At 39.4% G+C, this 23,360-nt stretch overlaps 2 protein-coding genes across 4 annotated transcripts in view; both read right to left on the bottom strand.

Moving 5' to 3' along the window:
• The window catches only part of abl1 (abl oncogene 1, non-receptor tyrosine kinase), a 34,737-nt gene extending 18,113 nt beyond the window's left edge, over positions 1–16,624 (bottom strand). The window contains exons 1-2 of one of the 3 annotated variants that reach the window (XM_085463760.1): positions 16,073–16,624; positions 14,994–15,348 (exon numbers count right to left, since the gene is read on the bottom strand). In XM_085463760.1, coding sequence (XP_085319886.1) covers positions 14,994–15,120 — 127 coding nt within the window. In that variant the 5' untranslated portion in view covers positions 15,121–15,348; positions 16,073–16,624. Of the gene's footprint in view, positions 1–14,993 lie in introns of all 3 variants that reach the window. The other 2 variants (XM_085463762.1, XM_085463761.1) reach the window with 2 other exon arrangements.
• Positions 16,625–18,919: 2,295 nt separating this feature from the next.
• On the bottom strand, positions 18,920–23,163 carry exosc2 (exosome component 2). The gene is made up of 9 exons (XM_085463759.1): positions 23,024–23,163; positions 22,580–22,681; positions 22,442–22,487; positions 22,230–22,319; positions 22,038–22,103; positions 21,874–21,942; positions 21,168–21,344; positions 19,888–20,016; positions 18,920–19,325 (listed from the first exon to the last, which is right to left on the bottom strand). The coding sequence occupies exons 1-9, from the start codon at positions 23,143–23,145 to the stop codon at positions 19,245–19,247; spliced, it is 882 nt and encodes a 293-aa protein (XP_085319885.1). The 5' UTR covers positions 23,146–23,163; the 3' UTR covers positions 18,920–19,244.
• Between the last annotated feature and the right edge of the window lie 197 nt (positions 23,164–23,360).

The raw sequence follows: 23,360 nt of genomic DNA, 5'->3' as shown, positions 1-23,360 counted from the left end.
TGCAGTTTCTCTGAGCATTGCATGGTCTGCCCTTGGGGTGAACTTGCAGGGATTCCTGAGAAGACTGTGGCAAACGTGTGAATGTTAATCAAGTGGACTAGCAGCACCTGGCTGCTACTTACCCTCTTAATTCCTATGGATGCCAGTAAGGGTGTACTTAGTTTTTAACAAAATACATTGAGTCCTGTGAAAACATTCTTCTTCGCATGACTGTATATACATCTTAGTAAAAGATTACTGATTACTGAGCATTAGAATGATTGTCCAACCTATAATTGGCTTCGTGTGTGGCTCATTTAATGTGTAGATTGATGCAGTCAAGGACAAAGAGAGGAGAAAGCATGAAGGTTATTTAAAAAAAACTCACTCAGATTTATATTTTTTTTAAAAATCAAGTTCTTGTTAACATCTCCAAAGCCCTTTCCAATGCATGTGAGTCTACACTGCACCTAGTTCATTACTATTAGCTCTTTCATATCACAGTCGAGTAGCAGGCTCTGTCATGTACCTCCATTTGTGTTGTTTTAGCTCAGTGTGAGTCTACATTGCAAAGAGCAGAGGAAGTAAGAATAACATTGCTCAGGTTGATGACAACTTATGTTCCTATGTGTGCAATAAAGGTTGTCCATAAAATATTACTCTGTTTAAATCATAGGCAGTATAACAGTTGGACATAGCCACTGTGAATTCACCTATACATCACTGAAGCCCCGTTACAAAGGCTCGAGGTGAACGTTTCCACTTTCCAAATCAGAGGGTCCACAAACTTAATGGCCAATGACTAATCAATCTGCTCACTTGTGATAATTTACAAAATGAGCCCCATGTTTTATTCAACTTGAGATTAAACTAACCACTAAGCCTGTAAAATCAGTGGGGAAAGTGTTTACTTAGGTAACAGAGAAAGGGCCATTTTCCCATAGACCTCTATGACCTCGTTTCTATTTTTGGTCTCTCTCTTTTTTTCTTTTTTTTTTTTATAAGTGTAGCTTAAGGTATTTCGGTGTTGGTATCCACTTTTGGTACTCTATAGTCTAAGGGTGCTTTCACCCCTGCGCTGTTTAGTCTGCTTAAATAAAACTCTGGTTGGTGTTTTTTTCCCTTTGGTGCAGTTTGCTTGTGCAGATGTGAACAGAGTAAAAACCAAATCAGCTACAAAGAGACCCTTTGAAGTAGGTGGTCTCGCTACAGTTCCAAATGATCTAAATTTAACCTTGATCCAACCCAACTTCCATGTCTACGCTCCAAGTTTGAGCTGAACACCTTCCTGTAGCCAGGTATATTTTGATTTCAGGGATGTGGCAGACTAACGCAGACATCCTGAATATACAAACTGCACCAACTAGTCGTAAAGTGAAGTGATAATTAGAGAAATTCTCCATGTTATCCACTAGTCCAAAAGGGACGCACTGTGGTTTGCTTGGAATTTTCTTTGTGTGAGACAAAACAAACAATGGGGAAAAGGTACAAGTTCAATTCATCAACTGATTCTGACCAGAGAAAATTAACTGTAAGAGTAAAAATATCCCAAATTCTTTGTCTTGATAGTTTTGATTAGTGTTATTTAGTTTTACCAGTTAGCACCTGGCCGCTGTACATTTTGCTCCAGGCATTGCAGATTTGTTTGATGTGTTTCATAACTTTTTCTCTTCCTTGCCCAGGCAGAAAAGCACCCTTTCTTTGTTCCAACTCACCTCCAGATTTACAAATTAAAAACGGGATTTTCCTCCTGCTTAAGAAAAATAAAAAAATATGGATTCCAAATCCGACGAGTGATGTCACATTGGGTATGTCTGTTTTATTTTGTCTACGAGATGAAGCTTAAGGGAAAAGTTTTATTCAATGCTGGGGAAAGGGTGAAAATGAATACATAGAACGATGCAGCTTAAACTGTAGTGATGGGGTTTTTCTTCCTTTATTTTTTTATTTGACGGGTATTCTGGAGGCTGCAAGTGTCGGCCAAACTCAGATTGGCTTTTTAAAATCTCAAACTAAGAGGAATCCCGCCAAGAGGATGAGGTGACTCTATACAAATAACAGCACTGGCATGGGTGGGCCTAAAACAACATATCCATGATACTCTCAGTACTTTAGCACACTATTGTATGCTTGTCTGTTAGTCTCATTAGTAATTATGGGAATTGTTCAATATGGCAAAGTCTCACTGGCTTTGAGCAACAAACTCAATACCCTGAACATTCAGTCACATGCCACTAGGCCCTACATCATTGCTTCAGTGCTGGTATGGCAAACATTTGTGTTCCTCTCATGCACCACCCCAAACACCAATTAAGAAGAAATGCAGGCTCCCTCCGACTCCGAGAAGGGCCCATTAACTTACCGCAGTCACAAAGTGTTGGGGAGATGAGGATGAGGGGAAGAGGAGAGGGGCTATAAAAATGGAGGAAAAAGGAAAAAAGGTTGCAGATGGAGAAACATGAAGCACATTGTTTGGAAGTGAGATCATAGGAGAATCATTCGCTCGCGTTTTATAATCTGAACCTAGTGTGTTAACAGTTAGCTGACATACATCCACCCACGAGGTGGCTTTTAGCCCTCTCTCTCCCTCTCTCTCTCTCCATTTCCTATGCCCCCCCCCCCTCTTGCCTTCCTGATTTCTTTGTCCAAAACTTGAAGTATGGGATGAGCGCTCATAATAAGACTCAAACTATTTGTGCAAAGATGTTCAGGTAACACTGACATGACCCAGACTCAGATTTCTCTTCCCAAAACACGAACAAAATTAAAAAGACCCGCTAGGAACATATTCATATGATGACGTGTTAAGGCAACGAAGGCAGAGGTATACAATTGACTTGCATGATAAATCAAAACAGGAACAAAGAAGAAAATTAGAAGTTGATGAAAAACTACAGTTGTCATCAGCCTGATTTCTGTCCCGCACATAAAAGAGCACAGAGTCCAGCATATCCACAGTGCATAAAAATGCTATAAATTCCATAGATCTACATTATGGAAAAATAATGAATATACATTTAAACTGAATAAACTTTCAGAGTACAACAAGATGGGGTGTAGCGATTGGCACAAAGCTATGTGGGCTCTGCTTAGCAATTTCACATTAATTTTTATTGTACACAATTTAGCACCAAAGGTAATCCGCATCTGTCAGTTGTCCTTAATCTGTTGATTGAACAGACACTCAAGAATCAGGTTTCATGTATACATGTGGGTACACATATGGCTGTTTATCCAGGACCCTCTAGAGAATGCAGCCAGAGTGTCGGAGGCATGCAGACCTGCACTTGAGGTTAGGGGGTTTAGATTTCCACGTAATTCTCCACAGGGAGACACTTAAGAAGAAAACAGTTGCTGGTCTAGTTCAAGGTTAATGTTGTAGAAGTGTAGCTGCAGGTGGTAATAAGTTACTAATGTTGATGGAAGGGAAGCTAACCATACAAGTACATTCATGTGTATAGTTTAATCCTCGCCATGTGATTGGACAAGAGTATACTAACAGCTCAGCTTTGCAGCAATCTTTAGTACAGACGGTCTGGCAGCAAAACCCCGCCGACCTATTGGAAAAGGAATGAGGGAACCATTTTATCATGATGACAGATGAAAAATAGGGCAACTCGTATCAAGTGACTAAGCACAACATAATTTTTCCACATGATGGAGTGTTGTGGCCTGTCCAGCGTGTGCCAGAAAGATGCAAACCTTGCATAAAAGTCATAATTATGCAAACCTGCAGAGTACTGGAACATATGGGTGATAGCCTAGGGTTAAAATTTCATATACCGAGCAAACAAGACAGACGGTGTCGAATATACACAACAATCCGTCACTTGTCATGTTTAAAATGACAACATAATCATCTGTGTTGCGAACGCCTGAAAGTTAGCAGGATAGAAGAAAGGCCAAGCAAATGGGCTCAGAAATAGGTGCTAATCCAGTATTGTTTCAGATTTTAACAAAACTCTGAAAGTTTACCCAGAGTGCTGGCATTAAACAGCTTATTTCAAACATATATCACATTATTTTATGAGTATGCAGATTCAGAATAGGAAAGGCAAACTTTCGGGAGGGAAAAAGAAAGCTGCACAGAAAAGGTTGCATGTGAGTAGATGGATTGCAGTGCTACAGAAATTAAGAAAAGAGTGTTAGCACAAAAACTTCTATTACTACTTTTGGATGTAAATCAGTGGGTAACACAATGACCACACAGTGACAAGACAGCACAGACAAACAAAATAAAAGTAAAGAAAGAAACAGTCTTTGTGCACAGTTTTCCTGCTATCAACATTACATGTCTTAGAGACATCTAAATGCCTGGGGAAAGACCCATTTGTCTGAATGCCCACTGGAGTAAAAACAGCAACAGATACACAAGCAAGCCACTCAGGCTATGAGACTCTCAGGCTGCAGCAGTGGAAGTGCTTATGCTCTTCTTAGAGTCTAAGTGGATCCAGATGGAGCGAGCATTGCAGGCCCCCTCTTAAAGCTCTATGAAGAGGAGCTTACTACAGCATTAAGGGACAGGACGGCATGACAGTACTTCATAATAAACTGGACAGGAAGGGGAAAAAGAAAACAAATCAAAGAATGGTTGCTTATTCCCGCTTAACTGAAATGACACTGGAACTTTTTGAAGACAAACAGAGGCGCACCGACCACATATAAATGCCCTAACGTCAGCTTGTGCTGCCCTCATGTCTGCCTTTGATCATATCATCTGTAAGAGGGGGAATTTCTGAACTGTAAAGCTGAACTGTTTACCAAAAGAAAGAGCTGGCACGCTAGGTAGCAGGTTGTCTGCAAAGAAAACAACAGCTGGGACTGCCTGCTTGGGTACGGAGTGGAGAACAGGGTGAGCGTGTGACAGAGTGTGGGCTTGTGTTATGGAACCAGGTGGTGACAAGCTCCCATGCTGCATTCCTAACTCAACTTGGAAGTTCTCTGTAAGCACACAAGTCTGTATGTGCGATGGGGAGATAAGTTGGAAGATCCCACATGTTGCACTGAGACAACGAAAACTGTAGTGATGCCAACATAAAAGAAGCCGATTCAAGTTTGAGCAATCTATCAACAAAGACAGTCTAACTTGGCTACAAAAGCTTTAAACAAACACAGATGGTTCAGTAAATACTTATTTTCTAGTTAGAAACGGCGCAATCACAAGCCGAGATTTCATAACACAGTGTTTCTGATGCTGAAGTGATTTCAAATAACAAAAACCAGGGTGAGAGTCAGTGACTCAACAGGACTGTTTGTCCTAAATCCACATGCATACACTTTCAATTGTTTTGTTTAAAACATTGTGTGCCCTACGTATATCGAAAAGGCTTTGGTTTACGCTTTGGTTTAGCCCTAGTGTCACTTTTTTCCTTTCTTTGCTGCCATTTGGGATCTCTTTACTTCAGGTTAACGTAATTACATGTAGGCATGCGTGCAGCTCAATTTACAGCTCTTTAAAAGGGAACCTATTACTTTCTTTCATGTACGTACTGCTGCACTGTTTAATCGGCTCATATGAAACATGGCCATTGTTTAAAATAATGTCTGCAAAAAATACCTGTGAGCCAAAAATTTGGGCTTTGGACTGCTCTGCACACTCCATTTGAGAGTTGTTGTTTTTTTTCTTACTGTCGGCTATGCGTGATGTCAAACAGAGCAAATATCCATAATATAATCATCTCAGGAAAGCCAGGTAGAAGGAAAGTGGGTTAAAAGACAAAGTGATAGAGCTAAAAACAGCTTCGTTCAAAGTTACTCAAGTAGTGTCCAACAATAAAATAATGAAGTCAGAAAAGAACATAATAATATGTCTCCTTTAAGAATGTGATATACGGCATGATCTGAATGGAAAACAACTTGCAAAACAGAAAGGGGGATTGCACCAGTTATTTGAGAGAGGAATGCATAAGAGGTTGCATTCTTCTCTCCACTGCTGTAGTGGTGTGTGTGTGCATCTCTCTCTCTCTTTCTCTCTCTTTTGTTTTTTTCTATTTTGTTTGTTTGTTTTGTTTTTTTAACTGTGAATAATAGACAATATCACTCAACGGAGCCTGGAGCAACAGATCACATATAAACATATGTTATTCCCCAGGAAACAGAGTGGAGGATGAAGAGGCCTTGGCCGGAACCCATTGACGATATCATCATACTGGTCAGATAACAGTTACACAATAGGCCTTTCTGAAGGAAAACATTTGGACATGTCACGGTAAAGAAAGACTACGGGTAAAAACAACAGCATTAATGACAGCTGAATTATTTATTTAGGTGCTTTGTTCCGCTGTTGTGCATACTGATTAATCGCAGCTTAGCGTGACAATATCATTAAGAGTTGAATCTGTGCTCTTTTCTACAGGCATGTTAAAATGGGGAAAAGCCCATTTACAGCAGGTTTTAATAACTGCTCAATACTGTCTACTGTCTAAATCCCTCGACAATGTAAGCCTGCTCATTAAAGAAGGTTTAAAACCAAAATAGTGTCTCTTCAGTGCAACAGACGAAAACTAGTAAGGCATAGACTACCTTGATTTATACAGACAGCCGTTTTGGCTACTGTGGCTGCAAGCAGACTCTTTTCCAGGTGGTCAAGACCTAATGAGAGAGGAAATGCTTACTAATCAGCAATGTGTCATCCAGACAGGGGCAAATTTATTTTACTCACATTTCCCAACACAGTATGACAACATGACAGCATCACCAAAGACTAACCAACCACTGTCGAGATTAGGAACTAAACATTAGATAAAAGAAAAGTCCCCTTGGTTGGGAGTTGCAGAAGACCTTTGTGTCCATTAGTGTAGAGACAGGGTCTGCCACGGTAAGGGAAAAGCCACCAGTGGCCTAACAGCTGGCCTGAATGAGTATTACTATGAGGCGCCTGCTCTGTGGGTATGTATGTGGGTGCGTATGTACACACAGACGTACACACGGACACACACAGACCCCCCTCCTTCCATCTTCAGGACCCACGGGGATCATGGGAGGAGATTTGGTGTCTAGACTGTATAGATTCCTCAAGTTCCAGCCAAAAAAGAGTCAGTTACTGACTACAAGAGAAACGGATTCCCTCACTGGATACATGCTAAATGCAGCTGCTGCAGGAAAATACACAGATATCAAATGATGTCACTGTCTGCTCTCTAGGACAACTTTATAAAGGCAATGTTAACTTGCTTAAATCACTCCAAAGCTCAAAGAATCCTCATTTGCACAGTTACAATTTTTTTCTCTAATTAATAAAATCTGAAGTAGATCCAGCAAAAACTAAATGTTTTACAAATACCCAAGTTTGCCATCTGGAGCATGGCATCTCCAGTAGTTATGACCATCTATCACCACTATAAATGACCATGTTTTCGAAATCAGGTATACTTCCTGCACGTGACCAGTTTTACTGCTGCTTCATTTAGCGCTACAACTTTAGGCTCTCTATAGCATAACATTTTGCAAGGGACAAAAGTTTATCTTGTTACATGAACTATAAATACTAATTGAACTTTTTAGAGCTCTAATAGTAAAAATCAATTGCTTTTCAGTCCATCGGGTAGTGTTGTTGAGGGGTTTTTTATTTTTATTTTTTAAGGGGTCAAAGAGGTGATGGTCAGCGTGCAGGAAGAAAGAGAGTGGCATCAGAGAAAAAAATAAATAAAGAGAACACTGTTTGCTGCTGGGATATGCAAGAGTGTCACACGAAAGTAAAACACTCCAGGAATACTACGACATGAGGGCTCATCTAACACGCCACCATCCTCACATAACATTATCCAAGGACTACAAAGCTAACCTTACATCAGCTCACTCTTAAGTTGACAAAGCCAAAAGGACAAAAATCAATCAATCACCTACTTTAAGTGCAAAGACCCGTGTCCATGCAACATTGTGGAAAACGACAGCTTTTGTTTACATGCTCAAAACAGCCAGATATTCCCACATGCAGCTTCAACAGACGCAGCTGCACCGAGACAGAAGCGAAGCGTGAAGTTGACGAAAGGTAGGCTACAGCAGAAAGGGTTGCATTAACTTGCGACGCGTGATCGTCACGGCCTGCATATTCCTGTGTCTGTAACAGCTGACTATCTCACTGAGGACTGGCAGCTGCTGGCTCACATTCAAAATACCTGTAAAAGCACAGCAGCCCACATGTTTGCATTCAGTTAAGTTGGACTGTAATACAAACAGTTCAGTTTGTCAGGTGCATGTAGCATTTATGACAGTGTTGAGCCATTTTCCAGCAATCAAAATGACTGAAATGAGGGGAACATAGGGCAATATAGACAGATTAGAATTTAAAGTTTAAAGGTCATAAATTGTAATATATCATGATATACCTTACTGCACTACCAAGCATTTTACAGAATGTTTAAAAACGCAAAGATATCATAGTGGGATTTAAGTATCATGATAACAATTATATCACGGGGTCTCCGGTGATTCCCACCATCAAGATTTACCAGTCCCTCATAAACATGCAAGTCAGTTGGCTTATTAATTTAACCACTGATATACGTGACAACTTTTCTATGTTAACCAGAATATTGTGTTGCTCTAATATCCAAAAACCCAAAATAGAAACTAGCAAATAGAAACAGGAATCATCTCCCTCTCTGTGCCCTGAACATACTTTCAAGCCCTGCCAGGCTTTCTTCAGGGCATCAAATAATGAAAAAGTGCAGGGTGAAGAAAAGTCCTGTTGTGCTCATGCTGACAAATATCCAAGCAAGTATCTACATGCAAGAGGTTTTCTGCAACCCACCTCACATGGCTGATGACCGCAGGTTAGCAATGGTCGCTTTTTGTTGCCTACAAACTAAAATTATCTGCAATTACAATCAATCTGTGTTTTCTGTTTCCAAAGAAGCATTGTACAACCACAAACCTGCAATATTTAAATGTATCATTTTACACTAAAATCTTTACATTTGCTTTGAAACTGCACTTTTGTATTTGTGATTAAGTGCATTCTCTTGTATGTTTTCGTACAGTGGTGGTTACAAACACTCCCATCCTTACATTATGGTTGTTTGTTTTACATAATTTCACAATAAACGCACCAAATTATTGCTAATAGGAACTGCGTGCACTTTGGCCACAATATCCACGTAATAACATTGTGATGGCATTGGTTTACAGTTTGTCCTGTGGTTTGCAGGTCTTGCTTTAACTGCTGATGTGAAAAAAACCCCACAGAAACCTAAATCCTAGGTTATTAAGTGGGGTTATTAAGCACACTTTTTATATGAAATGGTATCTGGGTCACCACTTCACTGTACTAAAACACAACCCCATAAATAAATGTGACCACCAGGGGGCGAATTTCCCTTTTTATACCACCAACATTTGGGTACTTCAAATATTAAAGCACAGTCAGATAATATTGTTGCAAGCCTTAAAAAAAGATAGAAAGTCTTTTCTTTTCTCCAAAACGTTCACAGCTGTCCTGTTTCCAGCGTCAGCCCATTTCAGGGAATGAAAACAAAGGAAAAGAATTATTTTAAGTCTTTCTATGCAGCCATTTAATTTCTTACAGCTTGCAAGTGGTGCACTTTAAAGCGGTTGCTGGAACATCTAAAGAGAAGATATCTAACTAAAGAAAATTTTATGCTGACACCAACCACGGACACTATAGAGCTGGGCGATATGAGATTTTTTCATATCACGATATGTTTTTTTCATTTCAGGTGATAACGATATCTATCACGATATAAGCCAAATAACTATATTTGTAAGATTTAAATGTGCCGTTGCTCACAAGTAAAATGTGAAATAATCAGCAGCTTGTTTTTATTTAAATATTTATTTCCCATAATAAGTTCAACAGGGTAGATGTACTTAAGGAACATGAGACTTTTTCAGATAAATAAAGGCAAATATTGCAAACTACACAAAAGGCAGCCGCTAAAGCGTTTAAGTTTCAAAACAGAACAAACAAAAACAGACTAAATTGTCAATTCCACTTAGAAACAAAATATTAATTCTAAAAATAAATCTTAGTTTGTTTTACAGAAGAACAGACAAAACTAACTTTTGTCAGTATCAAATAAACTGAGAACTAAAAGGAAATTCTCAATCTCTCCTTGTTGTATAGCTGAGCTTTTCAAACAGTTTTAACAGTTACTTTAGTCTGACAAAAGCCGAATGACGAATTAGCGCTTCCAGTCAGAGACTGAGGCTACGTCCACACGTACACGGGTATTTTTGAAAACAGAGATTTTCCGTTTTCGTTTTAAAAAATAATCCCGTCCACACATAAAGGCAGAAATGAAGGAAAACGCTGCTATGAACATGCCAAAGCAGCAGGTGGCGCTAGATTCCTAACCGTGAAGAAATGTTGGCCAATCAGAAGTCTAGAAGCCTCGGTGGGAAAAAGTAAACAAAGCTGGGGCATAGAAGCAGAACCGAGTCGTATGTGTGGACGGACAGTAACTGTGTGTATATGTAAGCATTTAAACACTGCAGAGTAGAATTAACAGTAACAGTATTGTAGAAATTCATTTCACCGAAACAATAACGCAGCGCATAGTGTGACGCATGCACCAGTTTATTGTATTTCCAGACTTGCTTTCGGCACAATTTACAGTGCACGCTACTCTGTTTTTGTCAGACTTGAAATAGCCGAAATACCTTCAAACTACGGAACTTCTATGGTTCTTCCGTTCGACAATCTCTCCGGCATTGGAACCGTCATCTGTTTTCTCTTCGGTCACGCTCAGTAGATTTTTCTAGTCGGCACACTCATTTCCTCCATTACGCGCTGGCTCCATTACCCAGGGCAGCTGTGGCTACAACCGTAGCTTGCCTCCACCAGTGTATGAATGTGAGAGTGAATGAATAGTGGCATTGTAAAGCGCTTTGGGTGCCTTGAAAAGCGCTATATAAATCCAATCCATTATTATTATTATTATTATTATTATTATTACCCACTGCCTGCTTCCCAAACAAACACACGTGCGGCTTGGCACTTGTGCTGTATGTAACAAGTCACGCGACGTGACGCTGCGGCTGTGATTGGTTCGGCTCTGCGCTACTTAGTTTGGATTGGCTGACCTTTTTTTATTTTTATTTTTTATTTTAAGAGGACAAGAGCGGCGAAGTCTATCGCGATAGCTTAATTTCTCTATCGAGTAAAAGTTATATCGCGATACATATCGTTATCGTTCTATCGCCCAGCTCTACGGACACATTGACTGAAAATCTGGTGAATTCTTCCAGATTCATTTTAGTTTCACTTTCCAGGGTTTGTCTGCTCAATTCTAGTTTGCTGTGATTTTTACTTTTTAATAGTTTTACTTCCTTTTATGTGTTTCATTTGTCAGAGGATAATTTAAGTCCACAATGGGTTTTACAATACAAATACATGACTCGCAGTCACATCCCAGTTTCCATAAACAGATATTTTTTCTCTGGCTAGTTGTGCTGAAGTATAAAACAAAACAAAAAAATCATCCATCATTTTTATAAGCACTTATTCAGAATTTCGGGCCCACTGGAGCCTATCGGTGCTGTCACAGGCACTAACTTTTTAAAAATCTCTTTGTGTATAACCTCTGAATCTCTGTAGTGGCTTTAACTCTGTGACATCAGCTGCGGCACCCACACAAGGTTACAAAAGTCAAGAGGTGCACCACTGGCCAAAATGAAACCAAAGCGTGGCTTGACCCAGCAAATGCATGTCACTTTTGGAGTGTTGCACCCTTCGCAAGGCCAAGAACGGTGGGTGTAATGGCACCATAACACTACAAAAGACAGAAATCAATGTTCTTCACCCTCATCATTTTTAGTAAGGAAATCATCAGTTTAGAACAAGTGATGTTAACCAAGAATAAATGACACATGAAGGGTGTTGTAAAGTTGTCTCTGCGCTACAAAGTAACAACTTATTCAACCAAATGGAAGCACTTTCTGTGTGTAGTTTGTATGTTCTCCCTGTGTTTGCGTAGGTTCTCTCCGGGTACTCCGGCTTCCTCCCACAGTCCAAAGACATGCAGTTAGTGGGGTTAAGTTAATTGGTCATTCTAAATTGCCTATAGGTGTGAATGTGAGTGCAAATGGTTGTTTGTCTCTATGTGTTAGTCCTGCGACAGACTGGCGACCTGTCCAGGATGTACCCTGTGGTAGCTGGGATTTGCCTCCCGCAACCCTGAAAAGGATCGATCACCAGGAGAAAATGGATAGATGGATAGAAACACAACACAAACTGCAGTACAGTGGTCCCTCGCTATAATGCAGTTCACCTTTCGTGGCCTCGCTGTTTCGCTAATTGCTTTGCTTTTTTTTTTTTCCCATAATGTATTGTGATCTGCGTCCTGATTGACTGACAATGGTCTACAGCCGATCTCATGCCGTATCTCCTGTGCATTACAGAATGCGTTCAGCTTGTCAAATTTACATAAATCTTTGATCGCTAGCAGTGTGACTCTGAAGTCCTGTACTGTATGTCTGTAAGTTTTCTCCCCAACAAACGCAACAATGTCAATGAAACATTTTGCATTTTTTCAGTTAATTCCCCCATATTCTGGTTTTTAAGATTCATTTCAGTTAACTAACTATGTACTTTAATTATTGAACTACACAGTTGTATGATTAACTTAAGCACGCACACACTGCAATTTGAAACACACATGGTGAAAGCTAAAAATGGAATAGTTCTGTACAAGCTAACCATGCCTAAACACAGTACATACCTACACACACAGCATGCAGAAGTGCCAAGAACAGAAACAGGTCTTTGCTTGCCCCTCACTACCTCTGTCTCTTTCCCAAGCAGCTGCATGCAGAGGTCTGAACCTGCCTGCTGAGAAGCAGCATGGTTCTAAAGATCCTAGTTTTAACTAGTTTGAAGAAAAAAACAAAACATAAAATCATGTGTTGATCTTGCCCTCCTCTTGCACTGTGACTCACATCCCCTCTTACGGTCTAACCTGCACATCACAAGAGGAAAGGGATAGAAAGGAAAAGCAAATGCATCCCATGTCAGTAACCCTTTACAAAATTCGATCCATTTACCAGCACACAATTTCATTCTGTTTGCATGACCTTCGATGTCCTGTTCCCCACTGTGTTAAGCAAGCTTTAGAGTCAGTGGAAAGCAATCCTGCCAAGGCAATCACAACGCTAAAGACACATTCGGTTAACCTATCAGTTAGCTAGATGCATGATTCACATCCACTAATTAAAAATCATATTAAAAATTAAATTAAAAAAAGATGCATCTCTGATAATAATGAGTATCTTTTTTCTGCAGCCCTTCCATTACTTTGAAAAATTGTCTTCTACATTGATAATATCTGTTTACCTCTCTTTCCACTGATGCCTCACATAGGGGTGCACCCAGGAATCAGCCAGTATCAATACTGCAAAAGTTCACCACTAAAATGACATTTACAGATGCCAGTGATTAATAACTTTGCACTGGTGTATAAATGTTAAAAGAACGTGTGCAGAGCTGAAAGGTTTCAAAAACATTTATACCTCTGTAGATTTTGTAAACACAGGAAACATAACACAAAAAAACCCATCAGAATCGACACTCAGCCATATTCTAAACACTGATATTACCCATGAATTTCACAATCGGTGCATGTCTGGTCTTTAGACAGAAATGCTTAATGCAGTAATAATCTACTTCCTGTTTGATCTGAACCCCTCACTGCAGAAAATTTAAGACCAATTAAAAAAGTTTACAGGGGCAAATTAAAAATCCTACTATCATACATTTCTTTTTTGATCTAGAACAGAGTGCAAGCCTTCCTGCACCTTTTTATTTTTTAGGTTTAACTATTCTGGGCAACACATTTAGACAAAGACAGTTTTACTAGTCAAACTGGAAAATAATAAGCTAGCAATGACAGAAACATGAGGCAAAGTAATACATGACATGACAGTGTTTCATAAGCAATGTTTAAAACTATGGAAGTCTGCTCTGATCGAATATGTGGACAAAAAACAAGAGACTCAAACCAGCAGAAAAACAGAAACAAAATCAGACGGCTTTAAATGGACATAAACGATGCACTTCCCGCCAACCACAAAGACGACACACACCCAGGTAAGACTTCTCTCTCACACGTGGTGAAGCTCTGCACCAACAGTATGCCAGTCTTACCCAGAGGCAAACATGGCTCCCAAAGGTGTGGAGAAACAATGCAACTATTCTGATATTCCATTAATCATTGAAGTATATTTTTAAACCAAACTACCAAACATTCCTGGACTGATCACTCATGTTAAGATTTGACATGTTGACAATGAGCAGTCACTCAAAGTTTATCTCGTGTGTCTGACAGTGTAAAGTCAGAAAAACCCTCAGCATACTGCACACATTTGCTAAAAATATTTTAAAGACTGTGTTGAAGGTTTAAAGGCATTTCTGTGCCCAAGAAGCTCAAAAAACTTTTATGACATTACATTAGAACATTGCTTCCATCTGTGGAGGTCATTATTATAATAAACACACATTTAATAAACTAAGTTACATCTTGTAAAGGGTCAAGTGTAAACTCATTTCCTCAATCTATTAGTAAACAGTTAATTTGGTAATGTTTACTAATAGATTTCCATCAAATACAAGCTACATGTCATCGTTTTTCTTAAAAATGAGCTTTAAAAATATACTGTTTTTTATGCACAAAGTGTGTAAAATTTAAAAAGAACATAAATATAGCAGCTGGACAGCAATTTATTTTATCTTCATTGATTAATTAGTCAGATCATAATCGATGTTTAGCTTTGGCTAATATGTACAGTGGTTGCTCCAGTAAGTGCATTTTCACTGTGGGATTTATTCTGCTGAAAAAATGTTTGTCACAGGGAGAGTCAAAAATAACAATGAATTTTTTTGTGCTTGATTTCAGGCCAATGCCCACACAAGATATTCAAAAAAACAAACAAAAAAAAGCTTCAAAATGCACACATGCACACTTCAACAATCAAGAATTTCCCCTACTGAGCAAATTTATTATACTTTAGGAAATCCATTTGCTGTCAACGTAATAAGTGACAAAAACATTTGATCTTACCGTGCACAGCAAAAACATTACAGGGCTGGTTCCCATGGCGTGATGATTCCTTCTTCGAGCCCTTGATGAAGGCCGGCAAACTGGGTCTCCTCTGGTCCCCTACAAGCTTCCCCGGCTGCTGCCCCATAAGGGCAGGGTGCCAGGCCGCAGCCGGGACTCTCCAAGCTGGACTCAGTTGCCCACCAGGAAAAGAGGAGATTGGGAAAAGAAAAGAATCCGTTCCCCTGGCTCGGGCACTCCCCTCCCAGAATTTAGGTGATGGAGGTCACCAGCACAAATCAGTGATGCTCCAGTATGTCTCTGTTTATCATGCATTAATGGAGTGTGAGTGCTTTACAGGACATTTCACAGCGATCTAGAGACAAATAAAACAAGATTCAGTGATGATTTCATTTAACACAAAGATATATGACCCTAAAGTCAAAATAAAGTTTGTGCCAAATAACAAACCACAAGCTAATCTTAACTGCTCATTTAGTTTTATTGTGTTCCACTTTAATTGTGATGTCAGGTGTTTCCTTTTCTATACAAATTAGTTTTCCCTTGTTCCCTATAACCTAAACGTCAGCTAAATTTTCTAATTTTAATGCCCGTCTATTCAATTCAGTTTTATCTATATAGCGCCAAACACAATATCAGTTGCCTCAAGGCTCTTTAAATAAAAAAGATAGCTATTAAAACCCCTAATCTAGGTTAAGATACACTCATATTTATTCCTGCTATCTACCATTTACATTTTATTCCGCACAGTTGGTGTGGAGCACCCACAATTTAGTTGTACAATGACAATAAAGGGCTATTCTATTTTATTCTATTATAGATATGCAAAAAAAACTGCCAAGTGTTAGATTTAAAAACTAGTCACGGAGAGAAAAAGCAAGAAAAGTAGCAAGTATTGATAGCCATAACAATACTGCCCTTATTTTATTGGAATACCAAAGTTAAAAAAAATAATAATGAAAAAAAAGATCATTTAATCATCAGTAACAGGCACTGAAGTAAATGTGCCAGATAAAGCAAACTTTTGCTCTAGTTACGAACGCCGTGGGGAGTAAAAACAAGTGTTTACAGAAACTTACACGGTCACAGAAACATATATATGATTTGTTAGCTGGCGACCTTAAGCTAATGTTGGAGATAGCCATGAAAGCTAACCAACTGCTGGTGGTATGCAGCGCCAGACCCTTAAATGCACACCAAGCAGGCAACAGTTGGCTGTCGCTGGCTCGCTGGTAGGGAAACCGCCGACAAGTGCACTTAAACGTCTCACAAAAACATGATTTGACCGCCACCCTTTCAACACTTTGCAGCTGGTCTTTCCAAAGCCACAGTTGGTTTCAAACTTCCGTGTCCACTTTTTCGTCTTGCGGAGTTTCTTCCCCTGCGGTACCCGGACTAAAAGGCACTTCAATCAAGGCAAATCGAGGCAACTCAGCCGGGCAGAGAGCGACGACTCTTTTTACAAGTCCTTTCCTCTGTTCACAGTCGCCGAGCTCTTCGTTACCGAACCCCTGGCTCTCGTACTTATTCATAGCTTTCACGTGAAAATCGCAGCAGTAAACTTTGGCCGAGTAGTAGTTCTGTAGCTGGGGCCGCCATACTTCCATACGCAAGGTGGTTTACTGGGTGGGTGGGGCGACGTACGACGTCACGTGCGTGCGTGGACTAGCACAGGAGGACTAGAGCAAAGGTTTGTTGTGCTGGGAGAGCAGCAACACTGCAGCCACGCTGAGGCAGAGAGAGTACGCTCACACAGGGGAGAAAAGCTGAAGGTACACAGGTTAAAGGTTCATCCACCCACACATATAATGGTGGATTTGATCAAAGCCATAAAGAACTCACTGCTCAAGAATATGATCTAGCCCAGGCCTAATTGTCTTCAGGATATATGTATGGATATATGATTTTTGGCATATCAAACTTGGGCAGCACGGTGGCATGGTGGTTAGCACTGTTGCCGCACAGCAAGAAGGTCCTGAGTTCAATTCCACCATCAGGCCGGGGTCTTTCTGTGTGGAGTTTGCATGTTCTCCCCGTGTTTGCGTGGGTTCTCTCCGGGTACTCCGGCTTCCTCCCACCGTCCAAAGACATGCAGCTTGTGGGGATAGGTTAATTGATTAATCCAAATTGTCACTAGGAGTGAATGTGAGTGTGAATGGTTGTCTGTCCCTGTGTGTTGGCCCTGCGACAGACTGGCGACCTGTCCAGGGCGTACCCCGCCTTTCGCCCTATGACAGCTGGGATAGGCTCCAGCGCCCCCCGCGGGGGGGAAGCGAATGGATGGATGGATGGCATATCAAACTATGAAAACACTCGATTCTGTGCTTACAGATAAATTACACAAATTTGGTTACTTTACTCAGTTTTAAAGCATCTAACTCAACATTTATCCCACTTTGAGATACTTATTAGAATCAGGGGTGGCATGTTATCAGGATATCTGTAGGGAGTGAACCTATGATTGTATATAAATATATATTTTACACGATCTAAAGGAATTTACCTAATTTAAATCTCTAACATATATATTGTTGTGTTCTGGTGTGTTGTAATTATCCACTTTAAGGGAACTTAAAGACACTAAAAGCAGAGAAAAGAAAACTTTCTTCACAGGGTTAGCAAGGGATTCTTGCAACCGCAAGAAAGATATTATACAAATCTAACCTACATGAGAGGTGTCAAGGGAAAGCATTTATTGTCCAGGAGGAAAATTAGAATAAAACTACAGTGGGAGTGAACATATCTGATGAGGAATGGTCACAAACCTGGAAAATACAGCAGTCAACAACATCATCACGTGCCTGGAGACTGCACTGCTGGAAAATGTAATTAGATTTTTTATAACACCCAAAATTAAGAACAAACATACCTCATTACCACAAACTAGAAACAAAGAGATCCAACATGTTTTTTTTTTGTTTGTTATCCTACTTGTTGTATTTATCTTTTTGTTGTTGTTGTTTTGTTGTATAGTGTTTAAAGAAAAACAATAAAAAGAAAGTTAAAAAAAAAAACAAAAAAACCTACAGTTTACAGTACCAGTGAAGTGGCAAATACCAAAGCCATACTCATACTGTGAATCATGGTGGTGGAAACATTATGGTTTGGGTTTGCTTTAGCTTTTCCACTGTCTCAGTGACTGGGCACTTTGGGCAGTTACTGAGTCAACTATGACTTCTGAATTTTATCATAGAGTTCCAGCTGCTCAAACATTTTTACAAGCTAGTGACCCCTAGCACATTAGCAAATCCACCAAAGGATGTGTAAAACAGAAGAAAAGGAGGTTATGGAGCAATCTATTCAAGAAAAGTCCCATTTCACCATTATTGAGCCGTTTAAAGTGGATGGATTATGCAAGAATACCCTCAAACCTAAAATAATAACTAAAAACTACCAATTTCCAGACACCATTAAAACCACTAAAATGGTGATTATACGTAACTTTTACTGCTGACGTGAGAAGTTTGTTCTTATCAGCTTAACCAATATATCAGATTAATGTCTAATAAATTAACCTTAACATGACTGAAAGAGCTCCACAACTCTGAAACTTTCCTATTGTCAACATGTGTTTGGCACACCACAAACAGAACAACCAGCTGATCCAACAAAACTTTTAAAGAGTGTAAATAAATAATGTGTAACTTGTTGCAACGATACAAAAATATCATTTTAAACAGCACTGTCACATAATCTTAGTAAAGGGTCATTAGTAACTACACGGAAAATTTCAAGAAATCTTTTTCATCTATCTGAAAGAAGACAAAAAAATATTGGCTACTATGTCAGATTTTTAAAATTGCCCAATATTGATATTTAAATTTAAAAAAAAAAAAAAAAAAATCCTGTAAGAACTAGAGCCCAAACAATAAAGATTCCCAGATACGTTTTTTCCTTGTTCACAGACAGACCACACTGAGATGCAGTGAAAATTTATAGAAATCACAAAATTTATTGTATACAGTATATATCTCACATGAAAAAAAAAAAAAAAAAAAAAAAAGATTGACTATTATTTTGTAAAACTTTAGAATAGCTGGAATGCTGCACACATTGAACGAGTTACACTTCGCTTGCGTTTGCTATTAAAAACAACCCAACAATAATACTGGTTTCCTTTAATAAAACACGTTGGACTTTGACAATTTAATTATATCTCTAAGAAAATAAAGCTAATTCAGCTTTCAGATCAGTGGTCGGGTCCACAGCTGGCCTGATGTGATTTTGACTTGTGACAAGGCTTTGGGCTCTTTAACCCTCCTGTTCCAAGAGCTTCTGTTGTGTCAACATTACAATCTCCTCCATCACCTCTGGTTTTAAGATGTCCTTCACCTACAGAGACAACATAAATCAAAAGCATAACCACATACACCCATGGATGTACATGTTTTCAGTCTGTGTTTATGGTAACAGAAAGTGTTTTTATCGAGTTGCAGCTTGAGCGCGAGTGCACAGTAACACTTTATATGGGTTGGCTCGATTGTAAATATAATACAGAAGAAAAATGTGCCACATAGTGGATATGCTGATATCATTGCAAGAGTAGTGTTTGCGAGACGCATGGGCGATTAAGTCATTTGTTCCCCACCCCAAAGGGCAATGAAATCAACCGTGACTGTTCCACACTGCAAAAACAGCCGAGTCAAAGTTGAGAACTGCACAGTATTTTTTCCACTAGTGGTGCCCAGGAGCTGGAGAATTACAGTATGACCACTAGATGGCACAATATGACACAGAAAAGAATTGGGGGTTTTCTGGTGTTGCAATAGTTTTGTAATCATATTGTTTACAAACATGAAACAACAGGTGTCATTATAACAAAAAAATGACTGTAAATTGTAGTAATGTCAATAATTTAGTTTCAAAGGCTGGTTTTTACTGGAGTGATTCTTACCTGGTGCTGAAGTGATGATTCGTAGCAGTAGAGAACACTGGTGTCATACAGGAGGACTTTGTGCGCAGCCAAAGCCAGCAGGCAGTTTCTCAACCGTGAAATGACCTCTCGATCCGACAGGCTGACAGGCTGAGGAACCAGAGATGAGAGATGCACAAACGAATAAGCTCTGTGTGTACGGTGTAAACCACAAGCATCCGGAGCATCATTACATACTCTTGCAAGTCTTCAACTTGCAAACATTTTTTTTTAAACGTCTTTCTAATGCTCCTTCAGACTGAAGCTGCCTTCAGCCCGTGTTGCTGAAGGTGCTTTTTTACCAAGCCGAGTGTGGCACACAAAGGTGATTGACTCAAACAGTCAAGGATGCCCCAACTTGATGGAATAGTTGGTTGCTCTGGCCTTGCCTTTAGGTTGAATGATGAAAGTTTGTGCATTTGGTTGAAGCTAAGCACACAAAACACTACTTGTGTGAGCAGTAAAAATCATTAATGGATGGCAGCGTTCCCGTTCCATTGACAGCCATGCATGCCCGAGCCTCTTTCCAAGTTTTAGTTCATCAGTCCATAAAAATTTGTTCCAGAACTCTCACTGATTTTGCAAACTACAACCAGGCCTTTCCATTTAGAAAAAAATAAAAAATGTTCCTTGTGCTGAATGCTTAGGTTCTCTACATGTTTTCTCTACTTAGTTTTTCAGTGCACACCTTTATTTTAAATTACATTTTTAAATTTACTACCTTTTGATATATAACATACAATATATTAACTATATTTTGATACATTTTTGCTTTTCTGTCTCTTGTTACTTTCTTTATAAGCATGGCTGTGTGTTGAATCCTCCTACTGATAGACAAGAACAGCTCAATACTCTCAGTGAACTTTTAGCAGCCAAGCTGAAAACTACTATTGCGATTTGTGTGCAGAGAAAACTGACACATAGTTCTTTCAATCTTGATGTAAATGTACTTAAATCAATACTCAAACATTAAATTAGTATCCATTACTTTTCCAAACTTGGGAAAGCAGAAGGAAAAATGTGGGCAACCACCAGTGCTACCCCTCAGCTTCTGAGTAGACAAACCTTTCAGAGAACTTGACCTTTGACCTTGAGGTCAATTCCACTGAGATTTGAAGTCAACCAACATTTTTAGTGAATGCACCGATTGTATCAATTTGAAATTCCTACATTTCCTAAAACAACAAGAAATTGTTTTCCAAATTCATATGCCCATTGATCAGTAATAAAAATATGGAATACAGTTTTTTGTGGTGTCCTACCTCAAGGCTGGTGTAGAAACCCCCAGCTTCCTCCTCTTGTTGGCCCGGTGTGGGATACAACCACACAAAGCCATTATTCCCCAGGATAATGGATGCGCCACACGGCAGGTTGTGGAAATGCGTTTTCTGCCTCTTGATCAGAGAAGGGGAAAGCTGGACCAGTACTCCTTGACCCAACTGATAGTCAGAGGAAGCAGAGACAGGGTGTTAGTTTAAATGAAAATAAAAATAACGATCGTTACTCTTATTATTGAACTAACACAGTTACTCCAGTTTTAGCTTGACTTCACTGGCATCCTGTCAGTTTTAGGGTTAATTTGAATATTTTATTGATTGTTTTTAGGATACTAAATAGGTTGGCCTGCCCCCCCGTATTTGTCTGCTCTTATTAATGTCCACACTCCTTTCGGAGCTCTGAGGTCTGCTAATCAAAAAAAAAAAAAAAAAAAAAAAAAAAAAAATAGGGGTCATAGAGCTTTTCAGTTGTTGCCCTGAGTCTCTTGAATGTGTTTCTATTTCATAATAGATCTGCCATAATAGATCTTTTTACTTTTCTTTGCTCAGTTTCTACTTTCCGGCCTTTAAAAAAACCCTGACATCTTACTTGTGAAGTACTTTGATCAACTCTGGTCATTTGTAATGTGCTATATAAATAAACTTGCCCTTTACCTTTTCACATATCTTTGTGTACACTGGAATAACTTACTTTTCCATACTTTAAACTACGGGTGTGAAGTGAAAGAGCTCCATCCGAGAAGACAGACTGCACCTCTGCCTGAAACCACAAGAAAGGTTCAACACAGATTATGTAACCGGGAATAAAATCACTGGAAAGCCAGTGAGAAATTATAATAGAGAAGTCTGACTTACACTGATGAGATCTCCCTCCTGAAGATATTCTCTCATGGTCAGCTCATCTTCTGCTGATCTTCTCCTCTAAGTAAGTAAGACAGAAAGAAAGACAGAAAGACAGAAAGAAAGAAAGGAGATGATCAAATATTAATTTTAATACGTCAGCCAAAGCTGTCTTCTCCCAGTGAATCACACTTTCTACCATCTCACCAACTCTCCTCCTGGCAGGTTTACAGAAGATAACAAGAGGACAGAGTCCAGTCGGGAGTTTGTCTGCACCTTCCATCTTTTCTGCTGCACCTATACATTTTAAAGAAGAAGAAAATTAAAAAAAAAAACCCAAAATGAAAACAAGTTTCTGCAATCACTGTCTTTTCTTATAACTAAAGTGGTTGTATATGAGAACAAATACTAGGAATTACCTCTGTAATTCTGCCAACCACAACATCTCCAACCTCACCATTAAACCTGCAATCAAAGCACACTTTACAATGTAAGAATGAGTATATAGATGACAGGCCTATCTAAGTCTTTGACCGTTTAAGAGTTCAATCACTCACCTGGTCTTAAGTGGCCTGACACAGATGAGTTTGTCCACCCTCTGCACCTCTCCTGCGACTGAAGCTGTCAACTTGTCGTCATCAACGTAGGTGCCATGACCCCTGCGGACAGACGGTATCAAACATTAGTTCTGAAGAGAACAGCCAAAAAAAAAAAAGAAAAAGAAACAAGGGTAAAGTGCAGCATTCAGAGGTCACACAACACAATGCGGCAGTTTATCCGATTAGAGTCCTTATCCTTACTTACTGTGTATCAGTGTAGAAGGTTGCAAATGAGACCGGCTGACTTTATGCTCACCTGCTAATTCAGTATGGCACTGGCTGTCATCTGGAGCTTTTATTTATTTACCTTTACAAGCCAGATACCTGAAACAGACCCGAACAGCAGCACACTCCTGTGTTTGGTTGATTTCCCATAATAACTCAAATAAAACCAACACCTACCTCATGAACCCAGTGTCTGAAGTAATAACATCCCCCGGTACGACCAGATCTTTTCGGTCAAAAGCAGACGCTGATAGCGACACGGTTTTTCTAATGGTCGGTAATCTCATATCTGCAGCCATGCTTCTTCCTTTGCTTCTTCTTCTCTTCACTTTTTTGGCGGTTTGCGGAACTTATAAGAGTTTTACCGCCACCTACTGACGCGTTAGTTGTATTTATTTACTTTTAAAAAGCACCTAGTCTAATAAAATGTAAATAAATAAATAAATAAAGTAAAAAAAAAAAATTAAATACATGTCTTATATCTGTGGCGTTAGTGATATATATATATAAACAG

The sequence above is a fragment of the Copadichromis virginalis genome, linkage group LG7, assembly GCF_057382275.1.
Source record: "Copadichromis virginalis isolate Kocher_CV1m ecotype Utaka linkage group LG7, C_Virginalis_male_GT1.1, whole genome shotgun sequence".
Taxonomy (NCBI): Eukaryota; Metazoa; Chordata; class Actinopteri; order Cichliformes; family Cichlidae; genus Copadichromis; species Copadichromis virginalis.
Note: the sequence above shows the minus strand (reverse complement) of the source record. Positions and strands in the feature narration are given on the sequence as shown.

Excerpts from the sequence above, each read along its gene's own strand:
- exosc2 (XM_085463759.1), bottom strand. The coding sequence starts at position 23,145 with ATGGCTGCAGATATGAGATTACCGACCATTAGAAAAACCGTGTCGCTA. Across the intron at positions 22,320-22,441 it reads TGGTTGGCAGAATTACAGAG|GTGCAGCAGAAAAGATGGAA; the intron begins GTAATTCCTAGT and ends TAAAATGTATAG. Across the intron at positions 20,017-21,167 it reads GTTTCTACACCAGCCTTGAG|CCTGTCAGCCTGTCGGATCG; the intron begins GTAGGACACCAC and ends CTGGTTCCTCAG.